This window comes from Zingiber officinale, chromosome 2A (genome assembly GCF_018446385.1).
Source record: "Zingiber officinale cultivar Zhangliang chromosome 2A, Zo_v1.1, whole genome shotgun sequence".
Lineage (NCBI taxonomy): Eukaryota > Viridiplantae > Streptophyta > Magnoliopsida > Zingiberales > Zingiberaceae > Zingiber > Zingiber officinale.
This window is the reverse complement of record NC_055988.1, coordinates 30,966,380-30,992,927: the sequence shown is the minus strand read 5'-3', so window position 1 is coordinate 30,992,927 and position 26,548 is coordinate 30,966,380. Positions and strand designations below refer to the sequence as shown.

Here is a 26,548-nt window from a genome sequence, read left to right as displayed (position 1 = left end):
CTAAGACTTACTTTACTATATATCTAATACTTATATATTTATATTTACCTTTTTCCATATTCAGAGTATCAATACTAAAGAGATTATTAAGATAACCGATCTATATTTTTTTTTTTCTTTTCCGTAGATTGTTTATTGCATAGCTCACGTTATATATTTCAATTTAAATCTATTGACCAATTTCAGATAAAAATACAAAGATATTTTAACGGAATGTTTCGCTATTAAATAAAAGCGTTTTATAATGAAATGAATGCATTTTAAATTATAATAAATATTGCCTAAGATAATATAAAATCTAAGATCAGTTGTGGCATAACAAAAGAATAAAATACAAACATTCTGTTACAATCTGAAATAAGAAAATTTGTAGATATTAAAAAAAATAGATTGTGAGTGATTCATGGAAAATTTCATTCCGCCCCTCATATTAATCCGCAGTCCACGCCAAGCTCCAAACCCGACAAGACAGGTCGAACCGGTTATCGCGTAGCCGTCACCCGCTGAAGCGGTTTTTTGGTTTTCCCTAATCCAGTAATCCTTTCCTTTCCTTTCCTTTCCTTCTAACTCTCACAGCGCCAATCTCTCCCTCTTACTCCATCTCGTTGCTTCCCGAAGATCTCTTTCTTGGAGGTAAAGATCTCCCTTTTGTGTTTTCATTTTTATCGATTTATCTTTCGAAACTCGTTTACTGTTAAGGAGACGGATGCCATTTTTTTTTTTTTTAATTTTTTTATTGAGTTGGATCTGGGTTTTCAATTTATTTTTTTGTGCATTTTCATCAACGAGACTCTAGGATTGCTGTTTCGGATTTGGAGTATGCAGGAAATTAAGTTTTCGTTATTTGTTGCCATTTCGGTATTGATATTGGAATAGAAGTATGCTATGTTCAAAAGACGAAGTAAACGTGATTTGCAGATTGCTTGATTGCATTGATTGCGAGGTTTGTATTTCAAAAGAAAAAAATGACATCATTTTGTATTTTATTTCTTCAGATTTGAATGTGGCCTCTCAATTTAATTTCGATGAGTTAAACTGGATTCTTCTAAGTAGGAAGTAGAATCTAGATCAAATGGAGGATAACGGTTGCTTGTTATTTGGTTTTATGTCGGTTGTGCAGATTTAGCAATCAAAATCTCATTTTGATTTTGACCTTAAAAGTCATATTTCGTTCCTTTTTTTTTGTTCTCTGCTAATGTTCATTTGTATAGATTATAAAATCAAATCTCACTTTGATTTGAACATTATTAACTGCCCTAAACTAAAATAATGTTTTCCAGAATTTCTAGTGAATTTTTTATTTTGGAATGGCGGATGATGAAAAAGTAGGAGAGGAGGGTACTTCTAGGGGAGCTGACTGGGAAGTTGTATCCCTCACTGCTTCTACTTATGCCGCTGCGCCTAGTCCACTTGAGGTTGATCCTGCTGGTGAAAGTGAAGTGATGGAGAGCGTAAGTAATCCTGAGTCATCTGCTGCTGGATTATTCATGTCTGGCCACTTTGTTTTTCCACCCAGTGAGCATGAAAATCTCCCAATACAACTGAATACAAATGAGATCTCTGACGGTCCAGAGGAACATAATGGAAACCCTGGAATGGTTGATGCTGATGATGGCATATATCATTTGCAGACTGAATCCAAAGATGACTTGCATGGAGTTGAGTTTTTTGATGAGGGGAAGAAAGTTTCTGTCCATGAAATGGGATTGGAAGAGGCCAAGGGACCCCGAAAGTCTACCTTGGTTGGAATGGAGCAGTCTGTACTTGCTGATCCTGATTCTGTTGCTAGTCATTCTGGAACACATAGAAGTAACATCAAATTTAAGACTAATGAATCTTTCAATGTGAATACAGACTCTTCTAGGGAGCACAAAATCGATGATAAAGATGAATCTAGTGGACCTGAGCTTCCTTCACAAGCATGGTGGAAGAGGCATGTAGCATCTGTTTATCACCAAGCAAAGGAAGCTAATACATTTTGGTCTGTCATAGTGGCTGCTGCTGTTGTTGGCATTATAGTTATTGGGAGACGATGGCAACAGGATAAATGGAAGTTAGCCATCACCGATGAGGTATGCTTGGTTCCATTGTGAAAAAAGTGCTATGTAGAAAACTAAGTTTGCTTCCATAATACCAGCAAGGTTCTAAAATGGATATATACAGGTGATATTTGGTTGACTCACTATCTAGTGCATATGCAATGATATAGTTAGTATTGAAATATTTATATGGTAAAGATGACTAAAATATATTCAATATATTCTATTAATCAGCACATTTAATTCATACTTCCATGTAGAGAAAATATCAGATGCTTCAATGGAAAACATTTGAAGTATAATAATCAAATATTAATCAACATTGTAAAATAGATGATGCATAAGTAACATGAATATAATTAATATAAAAGTGCTCAACACTTATGAAACAAAATTTTAAGTTAATAATTACATAATAGAAGCAACCAAATATGGTCTAGTGTGAATTGGTTCAAATGAACCAAATAGACTTTCCTTTTCAACTGCATAAGCAAATTTCACCATTTACGTTCCCTTCCAGAGCCACTTAGGCAGTTGTATTTGCAACCTAGACTGGTACTTTTCAAAACTATGGATACTTGTAATTGCCCCTTTCCTAGTAATAGATGAATATGGAATAAATTATTGTTTTTACATTAAGTTGCCCCTACAGATTCTTCTGATGTACATTCATGCTAATTACAATTAGCTACATGTTGATGAAATAAAGTAAATAAAAAAGACAAAATATATTTATATAAGCCATATAATCAACAATCTAGAAAGAGCTGGTGCTAATAATATATAATTTATTCAGGAATTATAGATTTATTCGTAATATTGGATCAAGTAGCTCTTACAGTTATAATAGTTGAAGTGATCAAAGTGGTAGGTGTTCAAGAGATAACTTGAATTAATGTAATAAAACTTATTTACCTGGCTTGAATACTATTAGTGATATAGCTTGTAAAGTGTTTATCGGAGGGATAAAATCTATTTGGTCAGCCTCAAAAATAGTTGGGAATGACAATTTCATCACATCTGTTATGTCCAAATTTCAACAACTTTTCTATGTTGAGCTAGAGAGCAAAATGTCATTGAATGCCTAAAGGCTGCTGACCTTTCTCCAATTCTTTTGTATCTTATCTATTGAAAAGAAGACCGTGCACAAAAATCCATTATGTTTCATAGTTAGTTATTCTCTGCAATATCTTGTACATGGGAAGAGACAATGTAATCTGGAATTGATGATGGGCAAATGCTCCAATTGTCTTGAATCTAGTTTCACATTGACTCATCAAGAGTGTATCTCCATGCTGATACCTGTTGGAATTAGCCCTCTTCCTCGTGGAGGAATAACACAGTCTTCACTAGTAGCTAGATCCAATCCTGTGGCACCAGTAGATTGTCTAGTAGGTATTATTGCATTTGAAGAAAGTTTATGTACCAGTAAGTAGGGGTAGTCAGTTTCTTCCCTGTCTGGATTTGTTGGGATATCTACTTCTTCAAAGATACCATTTTCTCTTTCAATTAGGACTGCTATTATTTCATCATTCTGACTTTGTAATTCTTCATCCCGTTCGTTGTAAATAGCTTGTCTGGCTGATTGAGCAGCAATATAGTTATTGAAACTCAGGGAAATTCTTCCGTCCATCAGATTGTTACTGTTGACTTCAGATGGTTGCATGGGAATTATTACTTGAGTGGGTTTAATTACCGAGTTTAGCCCTTGTAATTTTTGAGTTGATAGACTTCTTCCTGGTAGTGCTTTTACGCCATGCATTGTTAAGTAGTCGACCACCGCTTGTATTTTATAAGCAAAACCTACATTAAGGGTATTGGAAAGTCGACCGACCAATCCTCGAGTGATAAGGAGATTTGCTTCCCCGTTTTTCCATGCTTCATAGCCCCTTATTAATATAGAAATTTGGATATTCCGGAAAAAGTCACCAATAGTAAGCATTATTTTAGGAATAACATAAACCATTTGGCTTCCTTGAGTTAAGTCTACTTCCATGGTGGCGAGAATAGCCTGATCTCTTTGCCATCTATTGTCTCGGAAGACAATCAGAGCCATTGTTCCTTCTCGTTGCCTGTGGAGGATTTGTATACGTACCTGGAGTATACCTAGATGTATATATTGCATGTTGCTTCTTTGAAGCTGGTTGAAGCTTTCTTCTTGAATAAAGCTTCTATGTGCTTGATTACCGTCCGCTACAAGTACATCTTCTTCTGATCGGTGGACGTATACACGATGGTTGTCGTCATCTCTCCGAGAATGGTATAATACTTCAGTTGGTACAAGAGATGCCCTTTCTTGCATAGATAGTTGAAGTTGAGCCTGTGGGTCAATTTGTTGTTCCAAGGTATGACTAGGAGCTATACTTCCAGTAAGACGTCTGCTTATCCTTCTTGCAGTTTGCTTAGTATTATGTAATCTTCTCTAGTTTCGACGATATTCTCTTATTTGATCTTCAAAAAGGGGGGTAGAGGATACCTGGAGTTGGTCTGTATTGGACCTTGTTGTCATCATTGCTTTAACTTTCCTTGCTCCTCCTTTAAGATTTTGTAAGGATCTCTGAACACCCGAAGGCTTCCTTGCTTCTCACGGGTTTTTAAAGGCCCGAGAGATAGATTCTTCAATTTCTCTATAAGATCTCCCAGAAGTGAGGTAGCAGCACCCCTTTTGCCTACAGCTTTTAAGTTGGTTTGTATCTCCCTTAAGGATTCTGCTATCTGTACTAGAAGCTGGATTTGTGTATTATTTTGCTTTATAATAACAGAGATACTAGGAGATCCTTGATAGTTGCTAGGTTTTGCAAATCCAACGGGTAGAGCTTCTAACTGGTCAATTGTGGATATTGCGTTTCGGTAAGAGGCAGTGTTTCTAGTAATTATATAATTACTCATAAACTTCTTGAATCGGGCAGTTCCTTCCTGATGATGCTCACACAGATGTGCCCTTGGGCTTACAGCGGCCTCCTTGCCTTCTGCCAAGTTAGGATCTGTTCTTTTGCAAAATCAAGTTGCATAATACCAACAATCTCAAAGTATTAGGAATAATTATACAATGATTTTCTCACAAGCTAGCTCTGATACTAAGAGATGAGTAGTGCACAGTATAAGAAGTAATAAGAATAAGGAGGTGAGAACTCACAGATAGTATTACTTTAAGGGATCTTACAGGTGAAACTTCGCAGGTAGAGCTCAAGGTGCGCTTGAATGCTCTGCAAGGGCTGAGGTGCGTCTTATTTATAGTAAGGATGTCGGGTGCTCATGGGGCCCCATCGTCACATCTCAACTATTCTGATAAGAGCGCATCTTTCTTTACAGTATATAGATGCTTCTTTACATATTTTGAGCATCTTTGCTTTACACGCGTATCACTACTAGTTAAAGTAAATCTTATCGTCTAGCGCATAGATGCTTCTTTACAGATTTGTTGATCTCCCTCAAATGTAATGGGGTAGGATCTGAGCTTGTTAAGTTGCTCTTGGTACTGCTTAACAAGGTGGATAGGGCCTCGAGGATCATTATTAGGTGGGCTTGGGCCTCTTGGTTAGGTCGCTTTGCTAATTCCTGTAGAGTTGGTGCCACTAGCTCCAGTCGGCTCATTTCTTGACTTGGCCATTCTACCAAAATAAGTGAATTGAGATCGTTAGTATTATGCAACTTGATTTTGCAAAAGAACAGGTTCTAACTTGGCAGAAGGCAAGGAGGTCGTTGTAAGCCCAAGGGCACATCTGTGTGAACATCATCAGGAAGGAACTGCCCGATTCAAGAAGTTTATGAGTAATTATATAATTACTAGGAACACTGCCTCTTACCGAGACGCAATATCCGCAACTGACCAGTTAGAAGCTCCACCCGTTGGATTTGCAAAACCTAGCGACTATCAAGGATCTTCTAGTATCTCTGTTATTATAAAGCAAAATAATACACAAATCCAGCTTCTAGTACAGATAGCAGAATCCTTAAGGGAGATACAAACCGACTTAAAATTTGTAGGCAAAAGGGATGCTGCTACCTCACTTCCAGAAGATCTTATAGAGAAATTGAAGAATCTATCTCTCGGGCCTTCAAAACCCCGTGAGAAGCAAGGAAAGTTTCGGGTGTTCAGAGATCCTTACAAAATCTTAAAGGAGGAGCAAGGAAAGTTAAAGAAATGATGACAACAAGGTCCAATACAGACCAACACCAGGTATCCTCTACCCCCCTTTTTGAAGATCAAATAAGAGAATATCGCCGAAACCAGATAAGATTACATAATACTAAGCAAGCTGCAAGAAGGATAAGCAGACGTCTTATTGGAAGTATAGCTCCTAGTCATACCCTGGAATAACAAATTGACCCGCAGGCTCAACTTCAACTATCTATGCAAGAAAGGGCATCTCTTGTACCAACTGAAGTATTATACCATTCTCGGAGAGATGACGCCAACCATCGTGTATACGTTCATCGATCAGAAGAAGATGTACTTGTAGCAGACGGTAATCAAGCAGATAGAAGCTTTATTCAAGAAGAAAGCTTCAAAGAAGCAACATGCAATATATACATTTGCGTATACTCCAGGTACGTATACAAATCCTCCACAGGCAACGAGAAGGAACAATGGCTCTGATTGTCTTCCGAGACAATAGATGGCAAGGAGATCAGGCTATTCTCGCCACCATGGAAGTAGTCTTAACTCAAGGAAGCCAAATGGTTTATGTTATTCCTGAAATAATGCTTACTATTGGTGACTTTTTCCTGAATATCCAAATTTCTATATTAATAAGGGGCTATGAAGCATGGCAAAACGGGGAAGCAAATCTCCTTATCACTCGAGGATTGGTAGGTCGACTTTCCAATACCCTTAATGTAGGTTTTGCTTATAAAATACAGGGGGTGGTCGACTACTTAACAATGCATGGCGTAAAAGCACTACCAGGAAGAAGCCTATCAACTCAAAAATTACAAGGGCTAAACTCGGTAATTAAACCCACTCAAGTAATAATTCCCATGCAACCATCTGAAGTCAACAGTAACAATCTGATGGACGGAAGAATTTCCCTGAGTTTCAATAACTATATTGTTGCTCAATCAGCCAGACAAGCTATTTACACCGAACGGGATGAAGAGTTACAAAGTCAGAATGATAAAATAATAGCAGTCCTAATTGAAAGAGAAAATGGTATCTTTGAAGAAGTAGATATCCTAACAAATCCAGACAGAAAAGAAACTGACTACCCCTACTTACTGGTACATAAACTTTCTTCAAATGCAATAATACCTACTAAACAATCTACTGGTGCTGCAGGATTGGATCTAGCTGCTAGTGAAGATTGTGTTATTCCTCCACGAGGAAGAGGGCTAATTCCAACAGGTATCAGTATGGAGATATCATGGGGAACTTATGGCAGAATAGCAGCACGATCAAGCGCGGCATATCGACTTGGTCTTGATATTGGCGCTGGAGTTATTGACTGTGACTACAGAGGAGAAGTAAATATTATTGCCTTTAATCATTCTGACCAAATTATTTAAATTTATAGAGGAGATTGTGTTGCCCAAATTATCATTGAATATATTGCAATAACTGATGTATATAAGGTACAAAGTTTAACTCCATCGCGGGATTAAAGGTTTTGGCTCTACATCAACACCACTAATTTTCAAGGAATTATTACCAAAAGAATCTGCTGCAATGCTACTTCAGACAGAAAGTGAACTTCCAAAGCCTACCCTTGAGCAAGACCATGCAAGAGAAACAAACCTAGGGGCCACTGTTCTCCAGTCCATGGATACTACTCTTGAGTATGCTGATACAGAAGATGACTTTCTAGAGCATATCCAATACTTAGCCTCTATTTCAACACCCTGGGATTCACAACTAAAATGAGACTCTTATGACTCAGATAAGTCTTGGACAAATCCATTCGCAATAGAAGGTGGTGGGAAAGAAATCATCCCCTCTAAATCTAAATCAAAATCCAAAGACAAAAAGGAAGCTTGACACATCAAAAGGCCGATGGGATATCGTAGGAGAACCTAGTGGTAAATTTGATTATTATGTCAATTACGCACTTCCTGAGCCACTCCCAGACTTGGAGTTCCCTGCACCCTCTTGGGATGATTACGAAGAATTACCAGAACCTCCCAAAAAGGAGGAAGAAGAAGAACCTTCTCAATTATTAGCTACTGTCTATGAAATGAAGTATCTGAGCTTAAGGCGCTTACAAGAAATAATTGAAGAACCTCAGCAAGTTTATTCTACAAGTACTGTGATATCTCCATATCGACCCCCTCAGGATGCAGTAATGGGACCACCAGGATATTCTCCAGCAGAGCACAAGAAGGTCCATCTACATTCCAACCTATCTATGAACAACAACTGCCCAAAGTAAAATTCAGAGGAGGAATGAATAATGAATTATGGACTCTTCCTTCAGATTAGCAACAAAATGGAGCTTTATTTGTTATTCCTGAGCAACTGGGGTTATTTGATGTTGCATTTTACATATGGGAATCTATCACCAAAAATTATGTTTCAAATCAAGTCTCCACCGACACCAAAGATAAGGTAGAATTCATTGAAAATCTGCTAAGGGAAATTGAAAAGCTTACATGGATACAATGGTGAATGAGTTACCCAGCAGAATATGAAGCCCTTACTCAAACAGGAGAAGGAAGGGAAGGAACGCAAAATATATTATCTCAGATGCGAAGAGTATTTTATGTAGAAGACCCAGCCCAAGGATCTATAGCTATCCAAGATACTGTATATAGGGACTTAGAAAATCTCTCTTGCGATAACGTGAAGGATATAATCCAATATATTAATGAATATATGCGGTTGGCAGCCAAGACTGGGTGACTTTATGCTGAACCAGAGCTTTCTGAAAAATTCTGGTTCAAGATGCCAGGTGACCTAGGTAACCGAATTAAAATGACATTCGATGAAAAATACCCCGGGTTAACCGTTGGTGTATTTCCTAAGGTTATCTTTGCACACTAAGTTCCTAGAAAAGGAATGGAAGGATGTAGCTTTCAAGAGACCACTTAAGAATCTCTCTTTCTGCAACCAAATTCCTGTACCAGGCTACTATAATAAGGGGCAAAAGAAATTGGGGATCAGAAAGTCAAAGGCATATAAAGGAAAGCCACATGATACCCATGCTAGAATTGAAAGAGAAAACATTTGGTAAGGAATAAAAAATGTAAGTGTTATCTATGTGGGCAGGAGGGACACTTCGCCAGAGAATGCCCTAATGAAAGAAGAAATATCAAAAAAGTTGCGATATTTGAGCAACTAGAGATCTCTGAAGATTGTGATATTTTATCTGTCCAAGAAGGAGAAAATCAAAGCGATGCTATATAGCATATCAGAGGGAGAAGATGATATAGAGGATTTGAATAGGTACTTTTCACTTCAACTCTTTATATATGTTAGGACAGATAGATGGTGGCTATTGACTGCAGGTAAAGGTTTCTGACCAGCAAATGAACTATCTCCATAATTGGAAATTAAATGAAAGGATAATACCTCCGCAATCCACAATATGTATTTGCTGTAAAGGGGCTACCCTTCAAAGAGCACGGATACATTGCTCGGAGTGTCTTATGTGGACCATACTACTTCAATAAAGAGGTACCTGTAACTCCATCTCCTCAAACTCCATTTTTTCCTCAAAATCTCATACAAGAGCAAAGGTACTATATTACTTGGTGTGAGGGAGAAATTGAACAATTACAAAAGGAGGTAGCCTACTACAAAGGGCAATTTGAGGAATTATTATTGGAAAAGGATTTAAGAGCAGAATTTCAAGCTATAGAAGAAGATGAAGAAATGGCACACATGCTTCTTGAGACAACTACCAGCAAAGTCATAGCCAATGCTACTGCTCCAAGCCCAATGTTCTTATTAGTAGAGAATGATGCAAATATAATATACTGATTAAAAAAAATTAACTTACCCAACAAAATAATCTGGTTTAAATTTTAAAACATAGCTTTGTTTCTAATTTTAGTATTTCTTGCACCTGTATATTTTGCTCTATTCTATTGATAACTGATTATTGCAAAACCCCATAAGAGATCATCATTCTATTGTTACAATATTGAGCAATAATGCGATTTTGCATTTATATAAGTGGTTGATATTTGAAGGTCTCATGGACCCTCATGCTATCATTTTGTGTTTTTAGTAAACAAGTCCATAAACAATGTGATAGTGTCGACCATGCTTTATCGGTTAGAATAATAATCACAGACAAACATATTTTTATTCCCTACTATCTAGGGTGTGCAAACTTTCCAAAGTCAATGGTGTTGAATACTTAAACTTGTAGTTGTATAAGCTACTGGTATCTGTGTTTTGGTAATATAAAATAAAAATTAAAAAGTTAATGCAACAGTGGTGGTATATTTAGATTGATGTAGTGGTTTAATTGGAGGAAATCAAATATGTTGTATAACTAGCAAATAGTTAGTTGTAATTAAGGGTGGGCAAAAAAATTGGTATATTTGATCTTGAACTGAAAATCAAATTGAACTGACCCAAAAAATCAGGGTTTTTTTGGTATCAGGTTGAATTTTAGGTATTCAATATTTTGGATGTCTCGAGTTTTTAGGATTTTGTATAAAAACCACAAAAAACTCAAACACAATCGTTGCTATTCGCATAATTAATCAATAGTTATATCCTTTATTATACATTATCAAGAATTATGTGTATATCTCATTATTTAATAAGCTTGTTAATTTTAGATGAGTTCTGTAGCCATGACTTGTTTCTCTTCTCATTTTGGCTTCAGGATTTGTGTTGTCTTCCACCATTTGATGATCTCACACAAGTGATCAATTTGTTTTCATCACCCACTCCTCTTTTTGTCGTCTCTTCTCCTTCTATGTTTACAACTTTATGTCTCTTTCATTGTTGTCATCCCTAGAGCAACCTTTCTTTCTTTCCATGATCTCATGTAATCTTTGCTTACATCTACCCCTATAGCATCTCTATCAACATTCCTTTTTTTCCTTCTACGGTTGCATGAGATTATTGCTTGCCTTTGCCCTCGCCATTGTTATACCTTCTTTCATGTCAGCAACATGAATCTGCTTAATATTTTCTATTTTCAGTGTTTTTTTTCAGCGTTCTTCATAACATTTTCAATTATGTTAGGATTAATGTTAAATAACTTATAATGCTCACTGCTCATTTTTGACAATTTTGTTTAGCAACATGGGAAACTTGCAACTGAAATATGGCAGTAAACATTGTGATATTTATTGGTTATTATTCAAATTCATAGTTCTACTATAATTTTATATTGTAAATTGCAAGGTTTGCATTCAAATGCACAGTTCTTGCAAAATTTCTGTGAATTTTAAATTTATTCTTTATTTTTTATAAATTCTATCGTTAGAGTCTTGCATAATCTGATTCTCTACAAGTTGCACTTTATATTTTGCTTTTGGCAATTGGTAGTAAAATTAGTATAAAAAATATGAAATCTTTGCAATCTCCAAAGATCTATTTATATCACTGAGCTTGAGGGCTTCCCCTGTTATTGCTTCCTTGATATAGATCTTGTTTCTTTTAAAAAAAAAATCATTCTAATTGTGATGTCTCATATATTTTTGGTGTACAATAATTCCCTAGTTCACCAGAATCACATGGACTTACATCCAATTCTAACATGTGAATTCGACCTATGTTGCAATCAAGAGGCATTATCTATTAACAAAATTTTAGTCGCTTAACAATATCAATCTAAGGTTTTAAAACATTCTGGTAGCTTTTTTTCTTTTTCTTTTTCTTAGTGCTGTAAGTTCTTTGTCATCAAGTGTTTGATAATTTGTGTTAGCAATTAATTCAATGATTCTACATGGCACGTCCACATTAAGGATTATCATAGAGTAATTAATGGTAAGGTGTCGAGGTGTCGGGCCATTTATAAACTGAGACCTAGACTAGAGACTTGCTATCGCCTTTAAAGATTAGTTACATTTCATATTTTGAAGCAGTTGAGCAAATAATTCAGACTAGTGAATAGGCTGCCAATAGTTGTGTTAGCTTGGTGCTTATAATTGCTACATCCATTTATGATCAAGCTAAATTTATTCAGAGTAAATGTTTGATTAGGAGACAATTGTCTAAAAGCTCAACCTGTCAGGTAGTTCTCAGTTTGTAGGTTTAGGATTTTTGATTTAGCAGCCTCTTTAGGAGAAGTCTCAATTTCTACATGCATGCTAATTCTGAAGGATAATTTATTTTCAACTTTATTATGATGATGACCAAGAAGAAGTTCGACTTCCACACTAAACTGATAATTGTTGTACCTATCTGTAGCTTATTTTGGTTTGTCACAGCCTGAACTTTTAATAACCTTTAACAGAAGATGAGCAGGATGCTGAAACCTGTCGGCCGGTTTAAGAATGTCCTGCTCGGTGGCTACCAGCCTAGCAAAGGGATACACTGAGATTATCCTATCACTCAGTGAGGGAGGAGACGATGATGGCAAGGAGGAAGAAGAAGAAGAAATAAGTCCATATCGTTCAGGAGTTGCATTTCTGGGGAGAAGACACATCAAGCGCCTCTATGACAAAACAATTTTACCTTAAAACTTCCTGTTAATTTTTGTTTGGAGGATCATATGCATGAGGATCTTCAGGATCAAATTCATTCAGTTATTTATGTGAGAACTATTTATACTCGCTGCAAATCTTTGTATTCACTATTTAAGAATTTTATTCACTCTAGTCTGCAAATCATTTCTATGTTTCCAATTGGTTCATGTGCATGATTGAAAAACTGCACCACTTCATGTATGTTGTGACATTGTTTCAGATAGTTAATAAAGTATATTAGATTTTAAGTCTCGGAGTATCTTTGAGAATGGATTAAGTTCAGAGACTGTATTTTAGAACATTGAGGATAAATGTACGAGTTTTTTGTGGTATTGTTTGTCAAATATTATGATCTGGTGATAATCCACGAGGGCCCATCTCCAAGGAAGTTCAACGCTTAGGTGGTCGTCAAAGTCAAGAGGTGGTCAGCTAAGGGACTAGCCGAGCCAAAGTCCTTACAAGTCGGTCGGCCGGAAGGGTTCGGTGATCGCTCGGAAGAGTTTGCCGAAGGTGGGCCAAGCCTACAACCCGATCGGCCGAAAGAATTCAAGAAGGGTTGGTTGAGCCTACAACGCACTGTGACCAAAGGCACTCACGCCGCTCGGCTTAGATATACTCGAAGGAGGTTAGGGAATTGGTTGGCCAGGTCGATCAAGGGAAGTTCAACCAGACTAACGGCCGACAAATCAGACAAGGGATACGTGCCAACATCCTTTTGGGAGTCGATGCCGCTGGCTGACGGCGCTGATGGACAGAAAATCGTACGGGAGAAGATTTCGCCGCCTTGACAGGGATGCGTTCGCCCCATTATAGTAAGACGTCATAGGCCCTTTTTCAATGTTAGCTTTTGGGGAAAGTTTGGGAATGCGCGTCTGTCCGGGAAGTGTGCAGTCAGCCCGCCAAAGCTCTATATAAGGAGTGAGGTGGCCATCCGAGGAGGTACGCGCGCAGACGTCTTTTGGCACCACTATTCACTTCTTTACTTGCTCTATTTTCTCCTACTGTTGTGTGACTTGACCGTCGGAAGGCCGTCGCCGGGAACCCCTTCCCGGCTTGGCACTAACGACTTGTGATTGCAGGAGCGGAGCACCTTCACCGCAGACGAAGACCCACCTCAGCATTATTTCCCAGTGGTCAGCTTCAGGGGCAGGATCAAATTGGCGCCGTCAGGGACCCTTTCTCGATGTTAGCTTTTGGGGAAAGTTTGGGAATGCACATCTGCCCGGGAAGTGTGTAGTCAACCCGCCGAAGCTCTATATAAGGAGGGAGGTGGCCACCCGCGGAGGAGCGGAGCACCTTCGCCGCAGACGAAGACCCACCCCAGTGTTATTTCTCGGTGGTCATCTACTCAGCTTCAGGGTAGGATCAAATTGACGTCGTCTGTGGGACCCTTTCTCGATGTTAACTTTTGGGGAAAGTTTGGGAATGCGCTGTTAGGATCCTTCGTACGGAGGCTAGAGAGGGGGGGTGTGAATAGCCGACCCCAAATCGTCGTTTCTTTCTACAAAACGTGTTAGCGCAGCGGAAAATAAACGCAGAAACGAAAGGGAAAGAAGACAAACCTCAAACAAACCGATGTAACAAGGTTCGGAGATAAACTCCTACTCCTCGGCGTGTCCGTAAGGTGGACGAAGCCTATCAATCCGTCGGTGGATGAGTCCCCGGAGAACCGGCTAATAAATGCTCCTTGTGGGTGGAGAAACCTCGCCACAATACTTGTAACAACAAGAAAGGAGTACAAGGAAAGCAAGAAGCAAATACAAACAACAATATGAATGCAACACTCGCTTGCCTTCTCTGTCGATCGGAGGCGATGAAGCAGCAACTTCACAACCCAAACGCAGCGGTGATCGGCGATGGAAGCTCACGCGAAGCTTGAGCACAACAAGCTCAACAAAGCTCAGCAGGAAGCTTCAATCCAAGGAAGAAGAAGAAGGAAGAAGAAGGCTCGGGTGGCAGTACTCCTTTTATAGCCTCTCCTTGTGCCAGCGGCTGGTGCAGGTGGAGGATGAGCGATCGGAGCTCCATGGATCGGTCCACAGACCGATCCATTCCCTAACCGCTTCTTTCCGTCTCCGATCGGTCCATGGACCGATCAGGAACCTCTGATCGGTCCACGGACCGATCGACTCTGATCGGTCCGTAGACCGATCGAGCTTCTTCTCCGAACTTCTGCGCCTCACGATCATTGTGCGATCGGTCTCGGGCCGATCAGATAACTCTGATGAGCTCTTTGGATGGTTCTTGATTGGTGCGGTGACCGTCGGGCTATCGATGTATCAGGATCGGTCCCCGGCCGATCCAAACTCCCGACCCTAAACCTCGGGCTTCTACACCAACATCCGGTCAACCTTGACTGTTGGTTCATCATTCCTAGCATCTGGTCACTCCTTGACTGCTAGAATTCTCCACCAAGTGTTCGGTCAATCCCTTTGACCCACTTGGGCTTTCCTCTTCGTGTCAAGTATCCGATCACCCTTGATCTACTTAGACTTCCCAACACGGATGTCCGATCACCCTTGATCCATCTGGATTTTTCCTGGCTTCACTCACGGGACTTTCACCTAGCTTCACTCACTAGGGTTTTCACCGGCTTCACCAGGATTTCCAATCTGGCTTCACTCACGGGACTTCAACTGCTGGCTTCACTCACGGGACTTTCCAGATGGCTAGCTTCACTCACGGGACTTCCACTTTCACCTAGCTTCACTCACTAGGATTTTCACCGCTTCACTTACCATGACCTTGCTGGCTTCACTCACCAGGACTTCTCCGACTGCCTGGCTTCACTCACCAGGACTTTTCCCCGTGCCAAACTCCCTGTTTGGACTTTCCCCGTGCCAAGTCTCCATACTTGGACTTTCCACGTGCCAAGCTACCTGCTTGGACTTTTCCCCATGCCAAGTCTCCGTACTTGGACTTTTCCAGTGCCAAGTCTCCATACTTGGACTTTTCGCGTGCCAAGCTCCCTGCTTGGACTTTTCCCGAATCAGGTCAACCAGGTCAACCTTGACCTAAGGTTGCACCTACAATCTCCCAAACACCTATTTTTGTCAAACATCAAGAATACAACTCTCTTCTCGTCAAACATCGTCAAACATCAAAACACAACTCGAGTCAGGCCATCCGCGGAGAAGCGGAGCACCTTCACCACAGACGAAGACTCATCTCAGCGTTATTTCCCGATGATCATCTACTCAACTTCAGGATAAGATCATATTAAATTTTAAAAGTTTGCATCTTACCCTCCAGTACAATTTGGTTGTATAAACGTACAGATTACTCCCCAGTAACTTTTAATCCTCATTGTGGATGATAAAATTTAATTTTACAAAATTATAGGAAGGCCTTTTCAACCCCTTATGAAATTGTAATTAAATATAAACACTATAGTTAACTTCTAAATTTTGTGACATTATTAGTGGCCATTCTTGAGGACCATTGGGGATGGCGTGTCAAATAGAAGCCGTTACTTTTTATTTTTATTTTTTAAAATTAAATTATTTTATAATTTGATAACAGCTCTTTTGAAAATAAAATAAAATCAATAAAACATAAAAAATCAGTGTTGAACCGGCTAATTTTTATTTTTTTAAACAATTAATAACTCAATTAATAAAGAGTGAAACTAAATTATTGAGAGATTTTTTTAACAGTGAAAAAATGAGTGAGATTTTTTTTATTTGACGTGGCATTGTAGAGGTAAATTACTCAAATGCTCTTAGAAAAATTTAGATTTAATTCATTTAGAATGATTCGAGTTTGATTTCGAACTTACTGAGATCGACGATGGAATTGACTTTGGTAGATTTGGGTGTGTGATTTTTTTTGTTTTGGCAAATTACCTCTCCAATCTCAAAAAATTAATCTTGAAATCCCAAAATAAATTTATATTTTTTTAATATTTTTAAAATTCATCAAATGATTTCAACATTAATTGTGAGTCTGCCAATTACTTTTCAAATTTTGATTATAATTTTGTTTTGTACTAAATAAATTCCAACGATCAATTTAAAATAAATGTGTGAGTTTTCGAATTATCATATAGATTATTTTGAGATTACATGGAAAATTTCATAAAATAATTTAATTTTTCACAATTAAAAATAATAATAATAATTTTAACTCCCCAAAGTCTGTAAATTGAATTTTTCAAATTTTCAAATAATTTTATAATTGAATTCAGATTTCATCATTTCAAAGTTAGTTTTCAATAATTAAAATTAGTTTTAAGTATTTAAATTCCAATGCATAATTTATAGCAAATTGAAAAGGCATTGCTAACTTCTGTGCTAAAGTGTTTATGGGCCAGCAGGACTGTTCCAGAGACCTCACTTAAGCATCGACAATGACAATGGGAGTGATCATAAGAGGATGCCTTTAAGCCCTAAATAGAAGCTCAAATGCCAAGTGTCCAGAAAAGCTTACAAAAAATGTCAAAGCATAATGAAATTATTTGCAAGTTTTTTTTTTTAATAGCATACCAATGTAGCTTTTGGACCATGAAACTTATTCTCTCTTCTGCATTGTAGGATCAACAATGACTTGGGGAGTAAAATCTGGGTTTAGGTACTTAGAAAGTAATTCAGCATAGATTTCGTATCGAGCAGTCATGCGGAATCCCCATTTGTCTTTTAACTGCCTGCAGAGATTCAGATCCATCTCCGTGACCAATAATCCATCCCTGTATCGAGAAAGGGATGGTGTACAAGAAGCATCTGGTGCTGATATATGACTTGAACCATAAAAGTGACCAAAGTCAGAATGCTGTGGTTTCCCGTCCCCAGAAGTGAACGGATTGGGGAATGTCTCTGTGCCAACCCGGTTAATTGATGCGACAAAATAACTATTAGCGATGGCAGCATTCCGGGCCTGTCACATTGCGCATGCAATTAGTGTAGTTAGATCAATAGAGCCTCCAAATCACCAAAGGCAAAAGAACCAAGTTATATGAAAACAAACCTCAATGGGCCACATCGGTTCACTTAGTTCTCCGACAGTTGCCGAAGGGTTGAAGACAATTTCAGCACCATTAAGTCCAAAAGCTAACCAATTTAAGGGATGATGTCTTCCATAACAGATATTGATTGCGATCTTTCCATAAGATGTTTCAAACACAGGATGACCAGTGTTTCCTTCCATGTAGTATGTGCTCTCATTGAAATCCCCGACTCTGGGAATGTGGTTCTGATATATAATAATTAAAAAAAAACATCAATCAAATAGAAATACACACCACCATGATAGTAGAAATGAGGAAAATAAAAGAAAACAAACGTACCTTTCTATGAATGCCAATTATGTTGCCATGGTTTCCAATTACAACGGCAGTGTTCCAAATGGTATCCCCATGGTTTACATCTCTTTCAAGAATGGGATTAATAATGACCATGTTATATTTCCTTGCAAATTCTTGAAGAAACTGAGTTGTTTCTCCATTAACAGGTTCTGCAAATTCACACCATCTTTTCTCCCTAGTGCAAAAGGCAAATGGCATCATCCAAGCCTCCTGTATTGAACGAGAAGACATCCATTACATTTGCAAGTAGAACAATATATGGGAAATTGACAAAAAAGGTAGAACATTATTTCATAATTATCATACATGAAATTTTAACAAACAAAATAAACTTGTCATTTAAAAAATAGCTTTGCCAGAAAGAAATGCATACATGGTCTAATTCTGCGAAATAATCTGCTATGCTCTTGATTAAATTAGATGGAGTTAATGATTTTTTCAACACAATTTACTGTCAAGCAAAAGACATTGAAATTAATTGAATAATCTTCTAATCAGAACTTACTTGCAAGCACAATATATTGACACCAGATGCTCCAGCTGCATCAACCATGTGTTTCACATGTTGCAAGATACCAGACTTCTGGTCTGCAAAGTGGGCTGTGGTAGGAAACACGATAGAGTTCTGGATAAGGCCAACACGAACTATTCGTTCCTTTCTCAGTAACTCTTTATCAGCATGGAAGCTAAAAGCCTGAATACAACAAAGAAATTCATCCATTTTAAGCTATGGTAGTGCTTACATTATATGCAACAAAACGTACAGATTTCATTTGTAAATTCCATATAAAAATGCAGTTAAACAACCAAAACTCAATTTAATCACTTAAGCAACGGAAGAGTTAAGTCAACAAATTAACACTACCAAAGAACAAGTTCTGTCAAAATATAGCTGACTGCATTGTGCTTATTAAGGGTATGGATTTAGAATGAGTTCAGTCAAGGAACAAGATCAATGTAGCATACAAAAATTATTTATAAATATGGCTTATTGTTTTTGTTAGAAGATTGCACGCCAATTAAATAGTAGTTAATTGTTACCTTGAATGTGCATTCAATTTTCAGCAAGTAATGCCTATTATATAAGATAGTGCCAAGGATTAAGATGTGAAAGTAAATTTCAGTTTCTCACCAATGACAACATTAACAAGCCACAAATCCCAGCTCAAATTTATACAAAAGCAAACTTGATAGGACATTAAGTGGGTTGCACTTTTAATGGTCCAATGCATATATCTATCAATTCATGTGTATCTTAGATATTTATCCGAATATCATAGTTGCAGCCTCATGGCTCTACGCACATAATTTTGTACTTTCAGGTATAAGTAGATGGACACCTACCTCTTACATCTTGGAGTGATCAGATCCATGATAGTTGGCCAATATTTCATGTGGTTTTACCAACTATGAAAGTTAACTATCAATCTATCAGGATCTGCACAGGAATGCTCATCTATATTGGGTATTTGATAGGAAGAGGGCAGATGGCAGAGGATAAACCACAAGAAGAGATAGCAAAATGTAAAAACCTTAAATATTGGAATGATGCTTAATGAATAAGTGAAATGAATTAGTAAAAAAAACCAACTCATATCTATGCCTATGAATCAACTTGGTGTGTACAATAAGATAAATACACCTAATAAATAAATAAAATGAATAAAAATCTTAGAATGTTGTAAATAAATATTCTAGCACCTAGATTATTGAGGATGTAAAGTTGATCATCAAATATAAATAGCAAGAAAAGGTGAAGGAAATAAGTTGGTTGATGCATGCTGATAGCATTATATTAAGAGTTTTCTGCCTAAATCAGATGGAAGCAATATAGGGTAAAATTAAACAAAGATTTTCTTGGCTTTTTTCCTTCCCTCTCTCTTTTTCCACTACAGGAAATGGAGGGAAAGTACCAATGGAGGAATCTTTCATTCACCTTATTTACTTCCTATCTTTCTTACCTGTTAGGAAACACCTTTACAGATACAACCACCCACTTCTCCTACCAACATAATTTAGATGATAAGTAAATACACACACCAATTGTCTTGTGTCAAAGAGAATCACGAAGAGAACTTAAAGAAGAAAATGAGGGAAGTGGGATGAGCATTTAGTGTGTTCTCTAGAAATTATAGTCATGAGGAGGAATGGAGAGGTCTATATAAGGATTCTTGTAATCTTTTAGTAATAATGTATGATCCAATTGAATCTTTGAGTAATTATCAAACAATTAAGGAGAGATCTTTATGGTTCCAAGGTGGGGAATCCAAGATAGAGTATCAGTTTTTGGAGGAAAGAGAAAACAACTTTTAAAAAAACAACCATTAATCATCTACAAGACCAACAAAGATTTCTTTGTATTAGACAAGCAAGGAAGAAAAATATACGTTTAACTATGCTCTGTTGTTTGATCATTTCGCCATTGGATTTTGCCAAAAAGATAAGTAGAAAGAAGAAAAATACTAAGTAGGAGCTTCTAAGGTAAGGAGGATTAACAAAAAAAAAAAAAAAAAAATCAAAGTTGACAAATTAGGCAGAAACAAATTTTACAGGTTGTAGCAACACAACGAGGGTCGCTCAACCAGAAACCAATCGAATAACTTATGTATCAAGTCGGGATATTAAGGGGTAGATACCTGTAAATCAAAATCATGCTCTTCCGATAGGGAAGTAGCAGCCTCGGGCAACGAAATCGGCTCGAGAGGGCGCCCACAGTTAAATCCCAACAGCAATCGACTCACTTCCTGTTACATCAAGAACAACAATAACATATTACAATCGATCCATCCTTTCACGAACTTGAAGAAACGTTTCATTTATTATTCAGTGTTTCGATCTTTCTCAGTCACAATACAAACAAAAACCACGCCCTTCCCAACTAGGTCTGGTTTCATCATCTAATAGCCGTCGATCCAATCAAAAAGGGAGAGCCAGACCTGGAAGACATCAGGCTTCAGATTGGCCTCGAGGAGACGGTGGAGAGACTCGAAACCGCCTATGGAATCCTTCGGTGTCCGAATCGCTCCTCCCTTCTCCTCTCGCTGCTGCTGGCTTCCCATCATCTCCGCCGGATCCAAACTCCACTCAGGCGAGTGGCGATTTCTTGATGAACTGCAATTATTTGATACCATTCATTTCCAGCAATGAACAATTGTACGCGCTTCGCGAATCCAATCACGATGGGGGTGTATAGTGCGTACGAGTTGACGAGTGTCAATATAAATCCGATTAATTAATACGAGATTCAGCCATTCGGCCACGTCACGTAGAGGATCTGCTGCAACACTTGCAACAAGATTAATCGGGACGTCCTGTAGGATCGGTCCTACAGTTATTTGGAGAATCCAAAATAACTTTACTTCATTCGTAGAGGGGATAGGAAAATGAGTATTTTGCTGTTAGAAATTTGACTTCCAAATGTCTGGATGACAACGTCTCATGTCATGACCCATCCTTGATTTATGTATTAATAAATTTATTAAAAAAAATACAAACTTTTTTTTGTGTTTTTTTCCTCCAAAAAGGTAAAGATAGCATAAGTCATGGGTAATTGAGGCTTTGTTGCGTATTTTGATTAAATTCCATGCTTATTGGTGAAAGTTTTAAATTAGATTTATTATTTGACTCAGTCGAGGTCTTGTTGCGTATTTTGATTAAATTCCATGCTTATTGGTGAAAGTTTTAAATTAGATTTATTATTTGACTCAGTCAATCTTTACCTATATTCTTGAAGTTGATGTACTGCAAAATTCAACACTATCTATCCAAAATCATTATGATGACATTTGGTATTCAACAAGTTCAGTGAAATTTATTTTGACTAGTTAAGTGATAGTTCTGAAATAAATTTTAGGTTAACGTCTATGAACTAGTAGACTGATGGCACTTTACTAGTCCAATTGTCTGCGATTTTGACAAGTTTTATTTTATTTTATTTTATTTTAAATAATCAACTAATATTGACTAATATGATATTAACAATCTACTAAGGACAATGCCAATAGTAAATTTGGTCAAACATCAAAATCATGGAAGCTGATTATACCAATAATCTTCCTATTTTTGATGTTTGACAATTTTCTTATATAAGTTAGGTATTTAGTCTTTAGGGTTTTATACTAAATTTAGGAGTTGAAATATTTTTAACTTGAGGTCTCCCCCTTTGACACACATCAAAAAGATTACCTAAGGTTCCCTTAGTGTTGTACTAACAATTTTGAAAACACTTGAGGAATTTTTGTTAAAACATTGGTTTCCAAATCTTATTTTTGAAATAGGATCATTTTTGAAAATATCATTTTTAAAATTTTAGTTAAAAAATGTAAGAATTTTCAAAAAAAAAAAAAATCAAATACAGTTTCAAAGAATTTTAAAAATTAATTTGAAAGAATTTTAAAATTTATATTTGATTGTTTCAATCAGGACTCCCCTCAATCTGACATTTTTTAGGAATCCTTATTAACCACAAGGAACACATCCTATGTGTCTTAGGGATTGATCCAAATTAAAAGAACAACTAAAGTATTTTTTAAAATATTTTCTAAATAAATTTTTTGAGAAAAGTATTTTCAAAAGTTTTTAAAAGTGTTTTCAAAAGTATTTTCAAACATTTAAAAAATATTTAAAAAGCATGAGTTTTAAACTTTTAAAAGATTTTTCAAATTTTTCAAGGAATTTTAAAAAGCATTATGTCATCTTTTAATCAAAACTCTCTCTCAACCCGACATATCCTTAAGAAACCTTGTTAACTAGAAAGAGAACTACCTATATATCTAGGGGTTGATCAAAATCAAAAGATTAATTAAAAATATAATTTTAAAAATAATTTTTAAAATAATTGTTTAAAATTTAGATATAAATATACCCAATCAAGTATGAAATTCATTAAACATTATTATATCACATCACTATTTTGAAAATAATTTTTAAAAAATTATCTATGAATTTTGAATTTTTTTTAAAAATAGTTTTAATTTAATAGTCCTTGTCATCTCACTCATTTTAAGTATTTCAACACAATCAATCAAGGTAATTTTATGGATTTTGTGAGATGTTTTGTTAGTTTTATATGATTTAAAATTTAAATTTGAATCTAAAGATTGATTGACCTTGTGTTATATTTAGGTTTAATAGTTAGTTCATTTAATGCATATTTCAAAGAATTAAATATTTTATTAAGTATTTTATCAATTTCATGCATGTTGACTTAGTCTGTTTTTAAGTTGAGTTTTTAATAATTTTAATTATTTCTGATTTATCTTGATTAATTAGATTTGAATTTTTTAAGTTAATTTTTTTATTAATTAAATTTAATTTCAAATTATTGAAATTATTAGAATTTAAAATTTTCATGTGAATATTTTTATTAATTAAATTAAAATTTAAATTATTAGAATTATTCAAAAAATTTAAATCTAATTTATCATGCACAATATTATCTAATTTATTAAAAAATTATTTTCTAAATTATCATGTATAGAGGTAGTTTCGAAAACAATATCATTACGTAAATTTATAGACTATTTTTAAATGTGCTATGATTGTAAAAAAATCGGACTTGCATGAAATATAAAATTACTAACTATTTTATAATTTTTCTTATTGGGCAGAGGTTTTTGTAGTGTTTGAACTCCTGACACTTGAAGCATTTGATGTGATCTTTGCTCCTATGAATTCTGGGCATCGATTCCTCCTTTACCACCAATGGCATCATTTGATTCTTACGAGTAGGACATTTGTTTTTATAGTGTCCTCTTTCTTTGCACTTGAAGCAAATTATGTGAAATTTAAAAACCATAATTAAAATTTATACCTTGCTCCCCCTCAATCCTTGGCCTATTTACTCCTTCAGCAATTAATCCGATAAGAATCTCCTGCTCTAATGCCAATTGTAGGATCAGTGCACGATAGTCTGAACACATAGATGAATAGTAGGACAAAGAATTGATTTCTTAAATGTAGAGCCTTCATCTTATTTTATATAGTTGGATTAGATCTTTATCTAGATAAACTCTTATCATAATGAAATCATATCTGAATGAAGCTATATCTAGATCAAGTCTTATCTCTATCCACATTATCCGGCTTATCCTTATCCTCATCTAAATCATAAAGATGAACTAGATCTTTTGTCACATTATCTTCCATGTCAACATTTCACAACTCAACAATTTGGATCGAATCTAGTCAGTCTACCAAACTGTTGGTTTGATATACTGATCCAGTTTGGGTTTGGTTCAACCCGAGTTAAGTCTGATTTAGCCATTTACATTTATCTACTCTCTGTTTTGCTTCTAGCTCCATGTTCTATAAAACAATCATACAAAATATAAAGAAACAACCTAGCCTATATCTATAAGTCTACTCGACCTACTAGACTTACCTTTTACTTGGAGGTTCCTCCTTCAAATCTACTACTTAAGGGTTAATCCCTTAGAATCAAGCTGCACTCCTGTAAGTCTACCTGACCTATTATGCTTCATACTTGGAGTTCACTCCTCCAAGACTTCCCATTACCTAACTTTCTCCTAGGGTTTTCCACTGTCTAACTTCACTAACTAAGACTTTCACAACCTAACTTACTCACTAGGGCTTAGCTTCACTCACTAGGACTTTCACTGTTTGGTTTTACTTACTAGGACTTTCATCATTTAGCTTCATTCACTAAAACCTAGCTTTACTTACTAGAGCTTCCATTACCTGGTTTCACTCACCGGAACTTCTCCTTGTCTAACCTCCAGTTATGATTTTTCCCTGCTAGTCATCTAGTCTTGACAATGACAAAGTTCTAGTTAGATCAACCCTTGCTTAAACTGACCAAACTTAGATACATTAATATTAAACATCAAAACCCTAGAAGTTGATTGTGTTGGTGCGGATAGCACTAACGGTCTAACTCAGGTTTTGATAAATGGCAAATCAGGTTAAGTTAGGTTTGTCGTTGTCTAACACTCTGATCGAGTGTGCAGGCGAAGTCCAGACAAGTCGACGAGCTGACCGGATGTCTGGCACGAAGCCCAGCTAGGTCGACGAACCGACCGGATAACTGGCACGAAGTCCATATGGGTCGAAGAACTGACCGGGCATTTGGCACAAAGTCCAACTAGGTTGACGGACTGACCGGATAGCTAATATTTTTTCTCTTTTTTTCAGCTTTCAGTTTTTCGTATAATTCCAAACTGGTATTATTATCTTTTTGGATTTTTTTTCCCGTTGCAGTTAATCTAAATTAGTGCAACACCAATTTAGTTTTCTTTATTAATTCTATTTCTTCCCGCACTACTAAATCCAAGACCAAGTCTTGGGATTTTTTTGTCGCTACTCTCTTGTGTGCAAGATGTCTCAGATCGAAGGCTTCAGCACAGTGCGACCTCCCCTATTCAAAGGGGATGATTTCTCGTACTAGAAGAAGTGGATGGAGGTGTATCTCAAGACAGATTTCGACCAGTGGCTCAGTGTCACAAAAGCCTACAAAGCACCAGTTGACAGCTCCGGGAATCTACTGGATCCTAAACAATGGACGTCAAACATAAAGAAGAAGGCATCAACGGAGAACAAGGTGATCAACACGCTACAATGCGGATTGACAAGAGAAGAACTGAATCGGATCGGACTGCATCAGAACGCGAAAGAGCTATGGGATAAATTGATAGAACTGCATGAAAGAACTAGCGATGCTAAGGTAACAAAAAGGGATTTGTTGTTAAATAAAATTTTTAATATAAAAATGCAGGAAGGAGAAACAGCAAGTCAGCACCACACGAGGATCAAAGACATCCTCAACGGGCTCTACGCGATAGGCCACCAATGGACAATAGAGACCTAATCAGGTATACATTAAACGCGTTTCCACGCAACAATTTGTGGGCATCCATCGTGGATGCCTACAAAATTTCTAAGAACCTCTCTAAACTTAAATTAGATGAATTATTCTGTGAATTAGAGTTACATGAGCAAACTAACGCTGGAACTGAGAAAGATATTGCTTTATTTGCAGGTTCCTCCAAAGAAAAGAAGATCAAGCCTGAACTGAAGAAGACTCTGACCAAGACTCCGAAAATGAAGAGTACCTGGTGAACTTGGTAAGAAAAATATTCATCAGGAGAAAGAAAATCTTCAGCGAGAAGGATCTACAAAAGATCAGTTCTCCAACCGAACCGAGGAACATGACATGCTACGGATGCAACAAGAAGGGGCACTACAAGAATGAGTGTCCGAAATTGAAGATCGACAAAACGAAGCTTATCAAAAAGAAGTCCTTCAAAGCGACGTGGGACGACTTGTAAAATACCGAAAAAGGGCCGATAATAATAAAGGGGATTTTCCGAAATTTCTGGGAATTTTTCCAGAATCTTTCTGAGCTCGTATGGACGGGATTACGGGGATAAAAATGGGGTCTCGGGAAAGCCTGTTTAGGCTATCCCATTTTAATGAAGAAAAGTTGGATTTTTCCTTTTTCTCCCCCCCCCCCCCGACCGAACAGTGTCGCGTGCCCTAACCTCCTCTGCGCCGAAACCGCCGTCTCCTTTTCTTTTGTGATCCCCTCTCTTCCGATCCCCCTCCTCACCTTCCTTTCCTCTCGGCGCCGATCACCACTTCGGCTCCTCCACCTGACGACGTTGGG

At 36.9% G+C, this 26,548-nt stretch overlaps 2 protein-coding genes across 4 annotated transcripts; one reads left to right on the top strand and one right to left on the bottom strand.

Annotated features, from left to right (window-relative positions):
* The first annotated feature begins 483 nt into the window (after window positions 1-483).
* Window positions 484-12,874, top strand: LOC122041003 (ATG8-interacting protein 1-like). Of its 3 annotated transcripts, none has more exons than XM_042600522.1 (3): window positions 484-633; window positions 1,281-2,072; window positions 12,395-12,874. In XM_042600522.1, the coding sequence occupies exons 2-3, from the start codon at window positions 1,308-1,310 to the stop codon at window positions 12,476-12,478; spliced, it is 849 nt and encodes a 282-aa protein (XP_042456456.1). In that variant the 5' UTR covers window positions 484-633; window positions 1,281-1,307; the 3' UTR covers window positions 12,479-12,874. The 3 variants fall into 3 exon arrangements, 1 of the variants encoding a protein (XP_042456456.1); XR_006128765.1 differs by lacking the exons at window positions 484-633; window positions 1,281-2,072 and adding exons at window positions 5,041-7,502; window positions 7,611-9,648; XR_006128764.1 differs by lacking the exons at window positions 484-633; window positions 1,281-2,072 and adding an exon at window positions 5,041-9,648.
* A 4,113-nt stretch (window positions 12,875-16,987) lies between these two features.
* On the bottom strand, window positions 16,988-21,074 carry LOC122041001 (beta-ureidopropionase-like). Its single transcript, XM_042600521.1, has 6 exons — window positions 20,862-21,074; window positions 20,562-20,669; window positions 18,431-18,619; window positions 17,908-18,135; window positions 17,589-17,813; window positions 16,988-17,498 (listed from the first exon to the last, which is right to left on the bottom strand). Exons 1-6 carry the CDS (start codon window positions 21,054-21,056, stop codon window positions 17,136-17,138), a joined length of 1,308 nt encoding a protein of 435 aa, XP_042456455.1. The 5' UTR covers window positions 21,057-21,074; the 3' UTR covers window positions 16,988-17,135.
* Window positions 21,075-26,548: the final 5,474 nt, after the last annotated feature.